The sequence below is a fragment of the Dermacentor andersoni genome, chromosome 10, assembly GCF_023375885.2.
Source record: "Dermacentor andersoni chromosome 10, qqDerAnde1_hic_scaffold, whole genome shotgun sequence".
Classification (NCBI taxonomy): Eukaryota; Metazoa; Arthropoda; class Arachnida; order Ixodida; family Ixodidae; genus Dermacentor; species Dermacentor andersoni.
Window position 1 is genome coordinate 20,337,667 of NC_092823.1, and position 18,450 is coordinate 20,356,116.

At 50.4% G+C, this 18,450-nt stretch overlaps 1 protein-coding gene across 6 annotated transcripts in view; it reads left to right on the forward strand.

Moving 5' to 3' along the window:
• The window catches only part of LOC129381972 (uncharacterized), a 227,328-nt gene that overhangs the window by 158,082 nt on the left and 50,796 nt on the right, over positions 1 to 18,450 (forward strand). For all 6 annotated transcript variants that reach the window (XM_072284862.1, XM_055065289.2, XM_055065290.2 and 3 more), the window contains one exon: positions 4,963 to 5,049. In XM_072284862.1, coding sequence (XP_072140963.1) covers positions 4,963 to 5,049 — 87 coding nt within the window. The remainder of the gene's footprint in view (positions 1 to 4,962; positions 5,050 to 18,450) is intronic.

Here is an 18,450-nt window from a genome sequence, read left to right on the forward strand (position 1 = left end):
ACTGGCAGATTGATGTTCATCAGTGTGTAAAAAAGCGGCACTTCAGCACGGATAGTGAGAACAGCAGACCACTTGCCCGGTCGTTCTCACATAGATCAAACTGAAAGGCACAGTGGTCACATTGATTGACGCTTTCTAGGTTCCTAGAGCGATTTACAGCTTATTGGCAACGATTCAGCGCATGAGGTAGGGCGAGTCCCATTTAAGAAGGGCAAGGAGGTCAGTGAGAAAGAGAGAAAGAAAGGAGGGATACGTAGGTCGGAGAAGGGCAGAGGGGCGAAGATTATCGGAAGCTAGGTTCCCGTAGACACCAGGCAGGGAAGGAGAAAACGGTCGCTGCGCAGCACCAGTGCGCGTGTCGCTGTTGTGGCGGGCGAGAGGGCACATTGAATAGGTCGGTGTGGGCATGATAGAGATTGGGCCCCCTGAAGGGAGACAGAAAAGCGGCAACGAATGGAAAGTAACACAGTGTCACCATACACATATTCAAGGCACAGCTCTTTCCGGCTATATATAGATATATATATGTGATCTGATGATATATATATATATATATATATATATATATATATATATATATATATATATTGCCACGCGCACTTCTTTATCTTTATCGGGCAACCACGTTTCACCACCTAAGAAATAGTATCGCGCAGGGAGGACGCGCCTGCGTCTATCGGAATTTTCTCGAATGTTATCGATGGTTCCATCCGCTGTCTGTGATCGACCCTTGGGTAATCTGATTGCATGTATGCGCGACGCGAATAATCCTCATCATCAACGCGGCGCATCTCGTGCTATCCGGGTTGATGATGGAGCAACGCCCATTATCCTTGGTATGTGCACTGCCCGAGTAAGTGTTGCCAGTTTAAACACATCCGTTATATTAGCTGCTCTGGAACGGTGCCCATATGACTTGATTTTAAGCCTCAACCGGCACTGCTTGACTGCAGTGCTAGCCTCCTCGAACTCGAGCTGTCTAATCACTGCTGTCCTCCAGAAGAAGCTGAGCCTAGTTTACTTTCTGCAGACGTCGTACACTTTCCACTTCAAGCCGCCATGTGTATACTATGACATGCTTCCCATCTGTTGCTGACTGTGACTATGTGCTGATTCCTAATTACCACAGTTGCCGTGCCTTGCACCATTGTGACTATTGCCAACAACAGCGTATTCCTTACTATTTTAGACTTTGGTTCATGTACGCAAGTTATCCCGGGAGGCATGTCGCTCGGCAATGCTGCTCCGATCGACGGTACTGCCATCTCCGTATTGGATGTTCCATCCTCGTCTGCAGCCACCTGTTGTCCGACCAGTTGCGCAGCGTCCGATCCCGGCATGTCTTCAAAGATGATCGCTCATGACTGGCTTCCCGGACAGGCTGCAGATCTCTGTCGTGTCTTCTTGTCTTATCGCAACATCTTTAACTTTGAGGATCTGCCGCTGGGACAAACTTCCGTTGTGACCCATAAGCTTAACACCGGTGGTCCTAGTCCTAGCTGTCGACATCCCTACCACATGTCTTACACAGAGCGCCTACATATCCAAGCTGAAATACACAAGATGCTAACCAAAAGTGTAACTGAGCCCTCTTCAACTCCTTGCGCATCACCGATTGTCTTGGTAAGGATTAAGGATGACAGCTGGCGATTTTCTGGTGACGATCACTGAACAAGATAACAAAAATGTATGTGTACACTCTTCAATCTTGATGACGCTCTCGACTTGCTTGACGGATCCAAATCCTTCTCTTCAATCGACCTGCGATCCGGTTATTGGCAGATTATGCTTGATGAACTCGAAGGTGAGAAGACCACTTTCGTTACACCGGACGGCCTTTATAATTTTGGTGCTACCTCTTTCGGACTTTGTAAGGTCTCAGCAACTTTCGAAAGAATGATGCGCTCTCTCTTTCGGTGCTATAAGTGGTCCACGTGCCTATGTTATCTGGATGTAGTCATCGTACATTCCCCTATGTTTGACAGCCCCCTCAGTTGCTAGGCCGCTATTCTTGAAGTTTTTAGGAAGGCTGTTATTCAACTTAACTCTTCTAAATGCCATTTTAGACACCGATAAGTAAAAGTTATAGGCCAACTTGTCAGTCCTACCGGTATATATCCTGATCCTGATAAGATTCACGCCGTCAAGAACTTTCCTGTACCCTGCTCAGCAAAACATGTGCGCAGCTTGGTGGGCTTATACTCGAATTTTCATCGGTTTGCTAAAAGTTATGCCGATATTGCCGCGGCCATTGAATCACCTTCTCAGCAAGGACATAGCAAGCGGATGAGGGTTTCAAGGGCACCGGCTAGTCCGAAGAAGGCCAACGACACCTCCGACACTAGGCCACCTTGATGTATCTGCTCCAACTCAAGTTTGCACAGACGCCAGTGGCCATGGCGTGGTGCTGTCATTGCCCAATAGCAAAATGGAGTCAAGAGCGTTATACCCTACGCCAATCGCCTCCTTTCCCCTGAGAGCGCAATTTTTCTAACACCAAGCGCGAGTGCCTCGCCCTAGTACGGGCAGCGGCTAAATTTCGCCGTTACTTATTTCGCCGCCTCTTTACTGTCGCCAGGGACACCCATGCCCTGTGCTGGCGATCGTCACTGAAAGACCCGACGGGCCGCCGTGGTCGCTTGGCACCCAGACTTCAGTATTCATTCGTTGTAATGTACATGTCCGGCCACTTACATCCGTACGCTGACTGCTTGTCTCGTCATCCCGTCAAGCCTCCGGACAACGACGAACAGCATGCCGACGCTTGCATTCTGGTCATTTCTGACTTTCGCAACGTCGCTACTGAGCAGCGAAAGGACGACTCCCTCCGGTCCATCACTGATCCAATCAAATCGGAGAACAATCAAATCGCTCAATCAGAATGATTGAGCTCCGTGACGACATTCTTTATGGACAAAGTATCAGCTCTGATGGACCAGATTTACTTTTACTGCTAGTTGTCCCTCGTTATCCCTGTTCTACTGTTCTTGCTGAGATACACGACGCACCGAGTGCCGGACACCTTGGCACTTCACGCACTTGCGACAGAGTTCGACGCGCTTCTTCTGGCAATGTGTTTCCCACTCTGTGCGACGTTACGTTGCGGCTTGCGACCCTGCCAGCGTCGAAAGAGGCCATGTGCGCAACTCGGTAGCCACGTTCATCCAATAAATGTCCGCACAGAGTCTTTCTTTTTTGTCGGCATGAACTTCCTTGGCCCTTTCCCACGCCAATTAAAGGGGACAAATAAATGGCCGTTGCAAGAGACCATGCGACCCACCATACTATTACATGTGCCGTGCCCACGAGCTTTGCTACTGATGTTGCAGACTTTTTACTTGAGTATGTGATTCCTAACCATGGCGCGAAGGCAGCTGCAGACAGATCGTGGCCGCTGCTTCCTGTCCCAAGTTGTCGAAGACTTCGTTCCTGCTGCACCGAATATAGGCTCACAACCGCATATCACCCACAAACAAACCGAGTGACTGAACGTCTAAATCGCACCCTTACAGAGATTTTGTGTATGTACGTTTCAGCGGGCCGTCGTGTTTGGCATATCACTTTACCCCACGTGACGTATTCATACAATTCTTCACGTCACGATACCACCGGTTTCTCGCCTTTCTGCCTTTTGTTTGGTCCCCATCCTGCTCTGCCTTTTCACACCCTGCTACCTTCGGAACCGCGACACACCACACAATACGATCATCACGCCGTTGGTTGGACTCGTATGGTTCGCCAGATTGCCTATGATCGACTTACAGCGGCTCTGGCGTCGCAGAAGACTCGCTACGAAAGTCGCCACCGGAACTTCGACTTCTCTACCGGAAATCTTGTTCTTTTGTGGGCTCCACTTGGCTACGCCGGCCTCTGCGAAAAATTTCTGTCACGCTATACCTGGCCGTACCGGGCATTACGACGAATAAGTAACATGAACTATGAAATCGCCCCTGTTGAAGACACACCATCGTCATCGCAGCTGCGAACTGACGTCGTTCATGCGTCCCACTTCAAGCCATAATGTTCATCTAGTTCGCTATCATTCTAACAAGCGCCGGTATGGCGGCCCACCCCCTGGGCGTTATGCTACGGTGCATTTGGACAGGACCGTGTGCGCAAGAGGGAGACGAAGACGAAGTAGTAGACTGACTACTGGATTAGTGAAATGTTTACCAGCCTGTGCGTTTACCCCTAACGTTTTCCTATGTAAATAGGTAAACTAACGTTTGAGTCAGACGCCCTCTTCGTAACGCAATATATATAATGTTCAGAAGTATGGTTTCACGCACAAATTGCAGTTTTCTTTAACAGTGGGCAGCACCGAACACCTACGTACGCACACACACAAATGCACATCATATATATATATGTATATATAGATATATATATATATATATATATATATATATATATATATCTGTGTGTGTGTGTGTGTGTGTGTGTGCACAATGCTGTCCACTGATACAGAAAACACTGAAATTTCTGCTGTTACTTTGCTGCCGCCTTAGCTTCAAGTGGTGGTAGAACAGTCAGTACGCTTTAGGCATGTCAAAACGAGGCAGCGTAACCAACCACTGATTATATGATGCAAATCTAGGAGATCGGATCGTTTAGATAGAGCAATATTTAGACATGCATGCGCACCCGTGATCCATTTAATAGTGGACCATCCACTCTGTGCCTATATATGAGCGAAACATCAATAAAATTCCGCTTCTTCTTATAAATAATTCAGCTTATGTTATCAGGGTCTGCTCTCCTTACCGTGAAACTCATTGTTATTTACCGCCATTTCCTGCCGGAAGTCTGAAGCTGCACCCGTCTAGTGGTATGCTAACGCATGCAGTCTTCACTTATGTCAGAAAAAAGACGGATGAAGTTAGAAGGACTAGTGACTAGTGTAGCAGTTTATGATAGCCTGTCGAGGTAGTCTGCTAAAATCGTTTTTGTAATTTTGTCTAGTTGGCTCTGAAAAATCCGGCCGACAAGGACAAAGATAAAGATCCTGAAAAGAAGAAGGACGACCCTGACGAAAAGAGCATTCGCAAGGTAGGTTCCCTTTGTATGCTCGCTGATAGCACATTCTGTAACAAGCCTTCCCAGAATGAATGTGGATGCCACTGTGATTAGCATTGAAGCAAGGGAGCCAGACACCGTATTGGCACTGGTGAAATGCGTCACCTATGAGACATATTTTCATACGCCCCGACTTTTCTTGCTCTTTGAGTTCCTGCTGCTGTTCTGGCGGTGAACAGTTGTAAATGTATTTTTGTTGAACGTGCTCAGATTCTTGAACCTTAGTTTTACGACGAGGCAGAATGTGACAGCCTGTAATGCTGATTGCAATAACGTAGACAGTCATCTCCGTCTTTGAGGTCCCACTTCTGTTTTCGGAGGCAAGCAGCGGTGCTACAAGATTTAAGCTTGCTTCGAAATATTATTCTCGACTTTAGCTATCCAGAAGATTAGAGATTGCTATACTGAAATGTAAATGATCAAACTATCTGCAAAGAATAGCAAACAGCTACTTGAATTTGACTCTTCTTTAACCAAGCGCGTAAAAAGTTATGCGGCGATTCAGATACATTAGGTAAAGAAAAATTGTGCGCAAGTAAAATACTGGAAGAATAAAAAGGAGCATTCATATGGAATGTTCCTGAACATGCTTTTTACTATTTCAAATGATTCGTATATCAATTGGTGTGAATTGTGAAAAAAATTGAAACCGGTTTTCCAGGAGACAGTAAACGTAAATGTTTTAATGTTGCCTGAGCTTTACCATCGCATGTCTTGCAAGCGTCTTACATCGTAGGGACGTTTTCCGCTGCACTGTGACAGAAACAATTAGTTTCAGAGCTTCTTTAATGTCATGGTGATCAAGACAAAAGCCAGTAGGACGGCTCACACCTGTAGAAGCTGTCCAATGTCATTGTGGTGGTTTAAACACAATATTGCTATACAGGTGGCAATCTCCAGAATAGTGTGCGAATAGTGTGCGAAGAAATTGTTTGCAACTACAACAACAAAAGCTTGGTGCTGAGTGACTCGGACAATTTGGGGTTTCCTCACAACCAATTAACACCAAAGGCTCTTTCTCGGGGACCTCTCGTTAGAGAGTAGCATACCCTACGTCTGGACTCATGTAAGAATTTGAGATTGAGCCTACACGGCGTGCCCGAAGGCTCCATTGTAGTTAAAGAAGGCGATATACTCATCACATAAAGCAAGCATGTGGTTGATAACATTAGCTGTAGGGCGGCGATCCAAAAATGAAGCCAGTAGGCGTACCATATCTCTTTTAGAACAATTTTCGAATACTTCTACTTGGAAGGGGCGGCATAAATTTTTTTTACCTGGAAATATTACGTCAAAGTATAATTTTTCAATTACCAAGTAAAAAGGTATTTTAACGAAAAGTGATATTTCCAGGCGTATCTTCCCTTAAATCTATAAAACACAGACTCGTTCTCCTCAGGGAGGTAATTGAAAGGTAAAGAAACGAATAAACAGCTAAGAGAGTTGAAGTGATGCCGAGGTTTGGGCGAGTTCGTTTGCGTGCATATTGTATGTGATGAGCGAAAAGAGGAAATGAGGAGTAGTGTCACTCACAATTGACCTTTCTTGAGATAATGACCTGTCATGTATATATGCATATATAATGCTACGGAACAGCCGCCATAGTGTGGCTACACTGAGGAGAAAGAAGACGACGTGTGTGCCGGCTTGATATAGCGTCGCCATGTTGGCCTCCGTTAGCTTCCTTGTAAATAAATTGTAAATAGCATTCAGCTTCAGCTACACGTAACATGAATTTGGTGGATGTGGACGTTCCCCGTACCCGTCATGGAGCTTCGCAGCGGTCGCAACGGCGACAATGCAACTTCGGCTCCTGCTGGCGGCACTTCATCTACGCAAGCGTCTCCGCCTGCAGCCCCGACCTACGTCGCCGTTTCCCCACCTCGGGATCCTGGTGTTTTCAACGGAGTCGGCTGTCCTGATGTTAACGACTGGCTCCGCTTATACGAACGTGTCAGCACCAGTCACAGGTGGGATCCGACTATTATGCTTACCAACGTTCTTTTCTACCTCGACGGAGCTCCACTGGCGTGGTTCCAGGCTCACGAAGAGGAGATCTCGAGCTGGGATCTCTTCAAAGACAAGCTCCGCGACCTTGTTGGCAATCCGTTTGGTCGACAAGTCAATGCCAAGAAAGCCCTTGCCACACGTACACAGACGTCGACCGAGTCCTACGTGTCGTACATTCTCGACGTCTTGGCCCTTTGTGCCAAGGCTGACCCGAACATGTCTGAGGGCGATAAGGTTAACCACGTCCTCAAAGACATTGCTGACAACGTCTTCAATTTACTGGTGTTTACAAACGTCACCAGCATCGATACCATCCTCAAGGAGTGCCGCCGTCTCGAGCATACTAAAAGCCCCCGGGTATCCCCGCACATCACGCGACTTCCCAACACAGCCGCTACGTCATCCTGTGACGACCTCTTCCACCAGCCGTCGCGATGTGACAACTTGACCCGCATCATTCGTCGTGAGGTCGAAGCGGCACAACCGGCGGCCCCTTCATTCCCGTTACCTGATCATTCTCCGGTGACAAGCTCCTCGATCCAGGCCGTCGTCCGTCAAGATTTGTCCAACGTCGGCCTGCAATCCATTCGTTCCGTACGCTCAGAACCTTTCTCCACGCCCGTCCCCACCCCGCTCTTCTTACTCCTTTTATGGACAGCGCAACCCCTTCGAATGGCGAACCGTGGACGACAAGCCGATCTGTTTTAACTGCCGACGCATTGGACATGTCGCTCGCCACTGCCGCCACCGCTGGACTTCTCCGACGCGCTATTCTCCTGATTACCACCCTCGTCCCTCTAGCGCGTCCTTTTCCTTCGCGTCCTATGCCCGCCCCATCATCTGACCCTGCGACATCTTTGACACGACCCCGCTACTCCCGCTTGCCTTCTCCCTCCTGCCGCCAATCTCGCTCGCCCCCGTCACTCCGTGCTCCTTCTCCGACCTACTCGGCGCACCCCCGACCGGAAAACTAGACTGTGCAGCTTCTGGAGGTGAAGCTGCATTGACGACACTGGCACGAAATCCTTGCTTCACCTTACCCACGAACAAGAATCTTTTGGACGTTCTCGTCGACAATGTTCCTGTGTGCGCGTTGATTGACACCGGGGCGCATGTGTCCATTATGAGTGCTGCCCTTCCCCGTCGGCTCAAGAAAGTCCTGACGCCTGCCCCGAGCCGAGTTGTACAAGTCGCCGACGGAATGTGTTCTGCCCGACTCAGCATTGCTGAGAGACACACCGTTCTCTTCACCGACATCGAGCATTGCCCTCACGAACTCATTCCCGGTTTGGATTTCTTTGCCAATCATTCTGCCCTCATTGACTGTTCGGCCGGCTGACTTCGCCTTGACTTGCCTCTTCTTGCCGACCCTGTGGACCCTCCTCCAAGCCATTTGAGCTGCATCGATTTCATTCGCCTACCGCCTCACTCTGTGACACACGTCGACTTGTCCTCACCAGCTGTACCTGACGGCAATTACGTGGCCGCACCTATTCGGGCCGTTATGCTTACACATGGTGTTACCGTGCCGCACACTGTGCTGAAAATTACTGGAAACCGCACCTGCCTTCCCCTTGTCAATTTCGCGCTAACCGCGCAAGTTCTGCCTCAGGGGATCTCCTTGGTTATAATTAGCGCTTTGCAGGATGATGAGGTCGAGCCATTCACAGTGGAAGATCGTTACAGCTCAGCCCATACCGTGACGTCATCGCACGGTACTGACGTCGACATTGAGAAGATGGTTTCTTCTGACCTTACACCTGCTTAAGCTGAAGCTCTTTGCCGCGTTCTTGAAGGCTGTCGCGACATTTTTGACTTTGACAATCGACCCTTAGGTCAAACGTCCGTCGCGACCCATCGCATAAACACTGGCGATGCGAACCCTATTCGCCGACGTCCATATCGTGTTTCTGCGTCAGAACGAGCTGTTATCCAACAGGAAGTCAAAAAGATGCTTGCAAAGGACATTATCGAGCCTTCCTGTAGTCCCTGGGCGTCTCCCGTCGTACTTGTCAAAAAGAAGGATGAAACATGGCGCTTTTGCATAGATTATCGCCACCTGAACAAAATCACAAAAAAGGACGTGTACCCTTTGCCACGTATTGATGACGCTCTAGACTGCCTGTACGGTGCCACCTATTTTTCTTCTATCGACTTACGGTCCGGCTACTGGCAGATATCCGTCGACGACATGGACCGAGAGAAGACTGCATTTGTTACCCCTGACGGCCTTTATCAGTTCAAGGTGATGCCTTTCGGTATCTGTAACGCGCCCGCCACCTCCGAACGAATGATGGACTCTTTGCTTCAGGGGTTCAAGTGGTCCACCTGTTTGTGCTATCTGGACGACGTCATCGTTTATTCGCCCACATTCGACACGCATCTAGACAGTCTTTCAGCGATTCTTGATGTGTTCCGCCGCGCCGGTCTCCAGTTGAACTCGTCAAAATGTCACTTCGCTCGCCGCCAAATCGCCGTCCTTGGATACCTCGTGGACGCCAGAGGGGTGCGACCCGATCCGGACAAAATTCGCGCCGTTACAAATTTTCCTGTTCCGAAGTCTACCAAGGACGTTCGTAGTTTCGTAGGGCTGTGCTCTTATTTCCGACGCTTTGTGAAGGATTTTGCGACCATCGCACGTCCCCTTACCGACCTCTTGAAGAAAGATGCCCCTTTTTCTTGGGGTACCTGACCATGCCGCATCTTTTTCGCAGCTGACTACTCTCCTTACCACGCCTCCAATTTTGGCCCACTTTGACCCGTCTTCCTCAACGGAAGATCAAACTGATGCCAGTGGTCATGGCATAGGAGCAGTGTTAGCATACCGCCAGCGTGGACATGGTCGCGTTATGGCCTATGCCAGCCGACTTCTATCACCCGCCGAGCGCAATTATTCAATCACAGAGCGCGAGTGCCTCGCTCTTGTGTGGGCTGTTGCGAAGTTTCGTCCATACTTGTACGGACGCCCCTTCTGTGTCATCACTGATCACCACGCTCTCTGCTGGCTATCCTCGCTCAACGACCCCAAGGGACGACTCGCTCGTATGGCGTTACGCCTGCAAGAATATACCTCCTGAGTGGTATATAAGACGGGACGCTTGCACCAGGATGCTGATTGTTTGTCCCGCTACCCCGTCGACGAACCGGCTGATGCGGACGCCATCACTTGCGTTTTCTTTGTGTCCCAGTTGCTTCAAATCGGCGACGAGCAACGCCACGATCCTTCCTTACAAGCCCCCATCGACCGTCTAGAGTCAACTCCTGGTGACGCCTCTCTCCAGATGTTTCTCCTTAAGGAGGGAGCATTGTACCGCCGCAATGTTGATCCACACGTCCTTGACCTTCTGCTCGTCATTCCATCGCACCGGCGTTCGACTGTCCTCCAACAACTTCACGATGCTCCCTTGGCTGGACACTTGGGCGTCTCGCGCACATACGACCGTGTACGACGTCGATTCTTTTGGCCGGGTCTCGCCCGCTCTGTGCGGCGCTACGCTGCCGCTTGTGAGCCCTGTCAGCGCCGGAAGAAGCCCTCCACACCTCCAGCTGGATGTCTCCAGCCGATCGACATCCCACCGGAACCCTTTTTCCGTGTTGGCTCCTGCTTGGACCGTTTCCTCTCTCTGGCTGCAGAAATAAATGGGTCGCCGCCGCTACTGGTTATGCTACGCGGTACGCAATCACCAGAGCCCTCCCGACAAGTTGTGCTACCGACGTTGCTGACTTTCTGCTCTATGACATAATTTTAGTGCATGGTGCTCCGCGCCAATTACTCACTGACCGTGGCCACAGCTTTCTGTCGGCAGTCGTCGAGGACATCCTCCGCTCCTGCTCGACGAAACACAAGTTTAGCACGTCCTACCACCCACAGACCAACGGCCTCACAGAGCGCCTCAACCGGACTATCACCGACATGCTTTCGAAGTACGTCGCGACCGACCACCACGACTGGGATCTTCACTTACCATATGTGACGTCCGCGTATAATTCATCGCGTCACGACACCGCCGGCTATTCACCATTCTATCTCCTATATGGCCGAGAACCCGCGTTGCCCTTGGACACTTCGCTGCCCTCGGCCACACGTTCAGCCACTGAATACGCCCGCGACGCAATCGCACACGCCGACCACGCGCGCCAGCTCGCCCGCACCCGTCTCGAGGCCTCACAGGAGCATCAGAGACGCCTCTATGATTGCCACCATCGCGACGTGCGCTTTTCTCCGGGTTCTCTGGTGCTTCTCTGGTCACCCATTCGACGTGTGGGCCTTTCCGAAAAGCTGCTGTCGCGCTACACTGGCCCTTACCGTGTGGTGCGACAAGTGACAGATGTCACGTATGAAATCATCCCAGCCGCCCTCTCAGCGTCATCATCAGCTGTAAGTGACATCGTTCACGTGGCGAGACTAAAACCATACCACGCACCTTTCACCGCGGATGTGTAGATTGAGCACCGGGACGGTGCTTCTACAGCCGGGGGTGATGCTACGGAACAGCCGCCACAGTGTGGCTGCACTGAGGAGAAAGAAGACGACGTGTGTGCCGGCTTCATATAGCGTCGCCATTTTGGCCTCCGTTAGCTTCCATGTAAATAAATTGTAAATAGCATTCAGCTTCAGCTACAGGTAACAAGGTATTTAGGCGAGGTAAGCTACGCACTACAAGTCGCCATCGACAGAGAGAAGACGACGAAGGGCGTAGATGTGTGCCGGGATTTTGGATGTCGGCCATCATTAAAGAAGGCTGTTCTGTGTCGTTGTGCCCGTCTTAGTTATCTTCGCAACATTTTATTGGTGGCGGTGCGGCGTACATGCTACCACTACCGGAGACAAGGCGTACTCCTGCCACGTCTGTTGTGAGTAGTCCGGGAGAGATTACCTCTGTACATGTACGTATTAGCCGCCGTCTGTGAAGGCTTAAACCTGAGCGAGATCTTTTACCCGAGCCTATGCGGACGATGAACCCGAGCCTACCGCCTTCTGCTGCGGATGTTGCTAGACTGAAATGACAGACGTGTTTATTCTACTTTGACGACGTTGTTGTGTTTTCGAGAACATCTGATGAACTACTTGAACGACTCAAGCACGTACTCATCGCAACAGCAAATCAAGTCTGACTATAAAGCCTCAGAAATGTCATTTTGGCTTTCAGGAGCTCAAGTTTCTCGGACACGTAGTCGGCCTCCGCGGTGTTCGGCCAGGCCCTGAGAAGCTAGCTGCCGAACTGATAAGAAGGCAGTTCAAGGCTCCTTAGTTCTTTGCGCTTACTACCGTCGCTTTGTCGAAGTATTTTCATGGATAGCTGAACCACTAACGAGACAACCGCACCAAGATGTACCCTACGAGTGGACGGACGAGCAACAAGCACCTTTTACAGAATTGCAAAAGCGATCGGAAACAGGCCCTTACTCGGGCATTTCGACGGCAAGGATGACACAGAAATCCACACAGATGCGAGCAACCTGAGGCTCGCTGCCCGTACTCATCCTATGGTAAGACTGTACCGAACGCGAAGTAGCATACGCGACCCGTACTCTAGCAAAGGCGGAGGTCAACTATTCCACGACTGAAAATGAGTGTCTTACCGTTGTTTGGGCCATCGGAAAGTTCCGGGCCTATCTGTACAGCCGATCTTTTGAAGTAGTAATTGCCCACTACTCACTGTGCTGGCTTGCGAGTCTTAGGGACCCTTCAGGCCGCCTCGCTCGTTGGAGCCTCCGGACAGAAGCACCGTAACGCCGGCTGCCTCTCACGTGTGCTTATACCATCGAACCCAAGGGAATTAGAGCAAGGCTTCCCATTTTTGGTGTAGTAGACACTGTCGAGATGGCTGACCTCCAACGTGCCAACAGCACATTGCTTTCCCTCACCGTATACCTCCCGGGAGTCGACGTTGTCGTCCCATGACCGATGTTACGAGGCCTGACTTCTTACTACCTCCACAACAATGTTGTCTTCAAAGAGAACGTCGAAAACATTCGAGAAATGTTCCTTCCAGTCGTCTCAGTTTCACTACGTGAAGAAGAGTGGCAAACGTGTCATGACGACCCGTGTGCCGGACACTAAGGCTTCGCCAGGACGTAAGCGCGCATACACCAGCATTATTACTGGCCACAGTTGTTCTCGTTCCTTCAGCGCTACGTGAGAAGCTGCCGTGATTGTCAGTGGCGGAAGGTTCCACGTTTAAACCTACGAGTCTTCTGCAACACCTGGACCCTCCTCCAGCACCGTTTCAGCAGGTTTCAATGAATCTTCTCTGTTCATTTCCTACGCCGTCCACAGCGAACAAATGGATATTCGTCTCAACCGACTACCTAACCCGGAACGCAGAAACAAAAGGTGTACCTCGCGGAACCTCTACGAACGTCGGCATGTTCTTTGTACATGATATCGTATTACGTCACCGGGCACCTAACCGATTGAGGGACAGCATTTACTGCTTACCTAATACCAAAGATCGTCACACTGATCTACACAAATAATCGGAAACTTACGGCCTATCGCCTACAAACTAATGGACTTACGAAGCGCCTCAATACAACTAACGCCGATATTATCTCGATTCACGTTGACGTAGCGCAGAAGTTATGGGACCAAATTTTATCGTACGTGGCATTCACATACAATACGGATGTTCAGGAAGCCACCCGATTCACACCATTTGAACTGGTTTATGGGCGCTGTGTAACAACACCTTTAGGCGCCATGCTCCCGGTAGACAACGAAACAAAAAGCAGCAATGCTCATCACATGGTCCAGAAGGGCGAAGAAATTCGACAGCTTGCTCGCAACCGCATCCGCCTCCAGCAGAGTACTGACGTCCTCAAGTACAACAGTGGCCGGAGGAACATTCAGTACGAACCCGGTGACTACGTGTGGATGTGGACACGCATACGTAATCAGGGGCTTTAGGATAAATTACTGCGTAGATACTTTGGCCCGCAAAGATCGTCAGGCGAATCAGCGACGTGAAATACGAGGTCGTGCTTCAGAGCACTACTATGAGCTCGAGGAGACGACGGACACGAGCCGAGATTGTACACGTAGTAGGGATAAAACCATACTACACCTGCGAAGAAGTGTACTACGCCCGTACTACGCCCGTACTACGCCCTCGAAGAACATTCTCCCGCACACTCTGACCCCCTTTACTCACTCGGATCAGCAACCGTGACAGTCGCTTTTCATGTGGGGAGTAATGACGCGAAGTAAGCAACCACTACGAGTCCCGATCACCAGCTGCCCACTACAGGCACCGATCGCCAGAGAGAAGACGACGAAGGGAGCAAATGTGCGAAGGTTTTTTTGGTGTCGGCCACCATTAAACGAGGCTGTTCTGTTTCGGCGAGCCTGTCTTCGTTATCTTCGTGAAAATATTAACACAATATAGCAGGTCGGCTTTGTGGAATCCCGCAAGGTAGAGAAAGTCTAATGAAAGGAAATATTGTGAACCACCCAAGTCTCGCAAGAAGCTACAAAGGAAACCGCACACTTTTCTCAGGAAGAAAGCTCCGCAACTGAGGACACATTATTCTTGTCCCGGGATTCGAGCCCAGAACCAACGGCTCTCCGAGGCGTTCACTCTACCAATTGAGTAAAAACGAGGCCAGCAGATCGCAGCGTGGAATAATCAATAACTCAAGCATATGGATACGAAAATCGCAGTTCAGTTCTGCGGAATCCCGCAAAGCCGAGTGAATGTCACATGCAGGAAAACTGACATCCACTCAAATGTAGCACGAAGCTGCAAAGTAAATTCATACCGGTATTTCAGAGAGAAAGCTTCGCTGTAAGGGAAAAAAATACGTCCTAATTCAAACCCGGGACAGGCACGCTCCCTGGGTGTTCGCCCTGCTTCCTGGGGTAACCAGGCGATTGCAGATCACAGTGCGATTTACTCGACAACTCGAGGTATGTGTATTCTCAATATGGCATATCAGTTCTCCCAAATTGGAGAAACAGCCACGAAGTCAAAATTCCCTTCATCCAATTGTCGCACCAAGTGACAAACGGAACCTGTACGGGTTTCTTAGCAGAAAAAGCATTGTAGTTGAGGAAAAATTGCTCCTCGTGCTAGTTCAGAACTCGGGACCAACGCGTTTCCGTTGTGGTCGCTCTAGCCTCTGAGATAACAAGGAGGCTAGGAGACCACTACTATAGACTGCTACTACTACTACTACGTGGCTACTATAGACATGACAGCGGTCGTGGAGAAACTAGATAAGCTTAATTTCATAGTATATAGCAGGTCTGTTTCTGCTATTGCTAAAAGAAACACCATGCGAATATGTCAAGCGGACAATTCACGCAGGGCGTGCAGAAGCAGGCCCGCGTTAATTAGAGCGCGCCGCAGGGTCTCGGCGACAATACGGAAGCGGTCGCACGTCAAATAAACAATTCTGTGTCCGCCGCTCTAGCGTTGCGGCAATTGGGTTGCTGGAGCTCAAGGGTTCGATTCCCACCGCAGCAGCCGCATTCTTATGGCGGTGAAATAAAGAAGCGTCCGTGCCATTATGTTTTGGAACACGTTGGTAATAAGCACCACGGCGTTACAATCGATCAGGAGTCCGCCACTACAGGCATGCCCTATAATCCGGCTGTGGTTTTGGCACGTACAGCCGCGTAATTCAATGCAAGTTTAATATTGTTGCGTGTCGAAAAACACAGATGAAAGAGGCTATATATAGGCTATATATGTATTTACACTGGAGCCAGACCTCCGGGCCGACAGTCGCCCGCGCCAAGGGCACAGACCCACTTCGTCGTCGTTCTTGCGGCAGCTCGTCCCTTGAGCATCGCTCCATGATACCGTAATACTACCCGCCGGCGGCAAAAGCGCCGTCACGGTGCTGTTAAATATCCAAGGTGCGTGGAAAGTTGTAGGGCTTGAGTCGGGCGACGTGGACAATGTCACTGGTTGTCACAGCCGAGGACGTAGTGGGCGAGGCTAGAGCGATTTCGTAGGTGACATCGGTTACTTGGCGAAGCACGCGATATGGGCCTGTGTAGCAGGAAAGCAGTTTTTCACAAAGGCGAATTTTACGCAATGGTGACCAAAGCAACACGAGGGTGCCGGGCACAAAATGAACGTCACAGTGGCGGAGGTCGTAGCGTTGCTTTTGTTTCCCTTGAGAGACTTGTAGACGAGTGCGCGCAAGTTGGCGAGCATGGTCAGCATGGGCGATAGCAAAACGGGCATAAGCGCTAGTTGTGGTGGACGGAAGCACAGTGTCCAGTGGTAGCGTCGGTTCTCGGCCATACAAAGGGTAAAAAGGCGAAAAGCCAGCGGTTTCGAGACGGGAAGAGTTATACGAATGTAATGTAAGGTAGAGCCTGGTCCCAGTCACGGCGGTCGTCCGAAACGTATTTAGATAGCTTGTCTGTAAGGGTGCGGTTCAAACGCTCAGTGAGGCCGTTCGTTTGAGGGTGGTAGGAGGTGGTAAATTTATGCTGTATTGAGCAGGCTCGCATGATGTCGTCAATGACTTTGGCTAAGAACGTACGGCCACGGTATTTTAGCAGTTGACGCGGAGCACCATGAATCAAAATGATATCATGCAGGAGGAAGTCCGCAACATCAGTTGCGCAACTGGTCGGAAGAGCGCGGGTTACGGCGTAGTGGGTCGCGTAGTCCGCCGCGACTGCAACCCACTTGTTTCCTGATGTAGATTCCGAAAATGGGTCGAGAAGGTCTAAGCCGACACGGTGGAGGGGCTCGGCAGGGATATCGAGTGGCTGCAGGTAACCAGCGGGGGGCTGGGAAGGCTTCTTGCGTCGTTGGCAAAGTTCACAAGCGGCGACGTAACGTCGTACGGAACGGGCAAGGCCCGGCCAGAAAAAACGGCGACGTACACGGTCATAGGTTCGAGATACGCCGAGGTGTCCTACCGTTGGTGCGTCGTGGAGCTCTTCTAGAACGGTTGAGCGGAGGTGTTTAGGTACGACTAGTAGGAACTCAGAGCCGTCCGGATGAAGGTTACGACGGTACAGAGTACCGTCGCGGAGGACCAAGAGGCGTAGAGTGTTCGAAACGGTTGATGAGTGCTCTGATGTAGGCGTCACGACGGTTCTCGTCGGCGAAATGAAGCACCTGCGACACAGAGAATACAGAAGCAGCACTGGTAATATTGGAGGAGTCAGGGTCGTCAACAGGGTAACGCGACAAGCTGTCAGCGTCTTGGTGCAGGCGGCCAGACTTGTAGACCACGGTATATTAATATTCTTGTTGCCTCAAAGCCCATCGACCAAGCCGACCTGTAGGATCTTTTAGCGAGTAGAGCCAGCAGAGAGCATGATGATCAGTGACTACGGAAAAAGGGCGAGCGTAAAGATAAGGACGGAATTTCGCAACCGCCCAGACTACAGCAAGGCATTCTCGTTCCGTAATAGAATAGTTGCGCTCCGATGGTGTGAGGAGGCGGCTCGCATAAGCAATAACGCGATCCTGGCCACGCTGACGCTGGGCTAAGACGGCACCTACGCCATGACCGCTGGCATCTGTACACAGTTCTGTAGGGGCATCAGGGTCAAAGTGGGCGAGGATGGGTGGTGAGGAGAGAAAAGTAACGAGACGAGAGAAGGCGGCGGCTTCTGCTGTACCCCACGAGAATTGTATGCCTTTCTTCAAACGATTAGTGAGGGGTAGAGCAATTGCCGCAAAATCTTGAACAAAACAACGAAACTACGAGCATAGCCCGACAAAACTTCGATCCGGAAAGTCTTGGACAGTGCGAGTTTTGTCGGGATCAGGCTGTACTCCGGAAGCGTCAACGAGGTGGCCCAGAACAGTAATTTTGCGGCGGCCGAAACGACATTTGGACGAGCTATATTGCAGCTTGGCCTTTTGAAATGGATCAAGTATAGCTGTTAGACGCTCAAGGTGAGTGTCGAACGTGGGCGAGAAGACGATGACGTCGGCGAGGTAGCAGAGACATGTGGACCATTTGAAACCATGGAGCAAGGAGTCCATCATACGCTCAAAGGTGGCAGGGGCGTTGCATAATCCAAACGGCATTACTTTAAATTGGTATAGGCAATCAGGTGTGATGAACGCTATTTTTTCTCTGTCCATATCGCCAACAGCAATCTGCCAGTATCCAGAACGAAGATCAACAGAAGAGAAATAGCTGGTACCGTGGAGGCAGTCAAGGGCGTCGTCTATACGTGGGAGCGGGTAGACGTCCATCTTAGTAATGTTGTTCAGAAGGCGGTAGTCAACACAGAAGCGCCGTTTGGTGTGTTGCGACACCACGGACCCGAGCACACAAGGGTTGGACCCTCCCGCGTGTAGCCGTGCGCGGCTTAGCCCTGTCTGGGGAAAGGGGGATCCTGGAGGTTGAGCCGATGCTGGGTGTTTGGACCTTTAA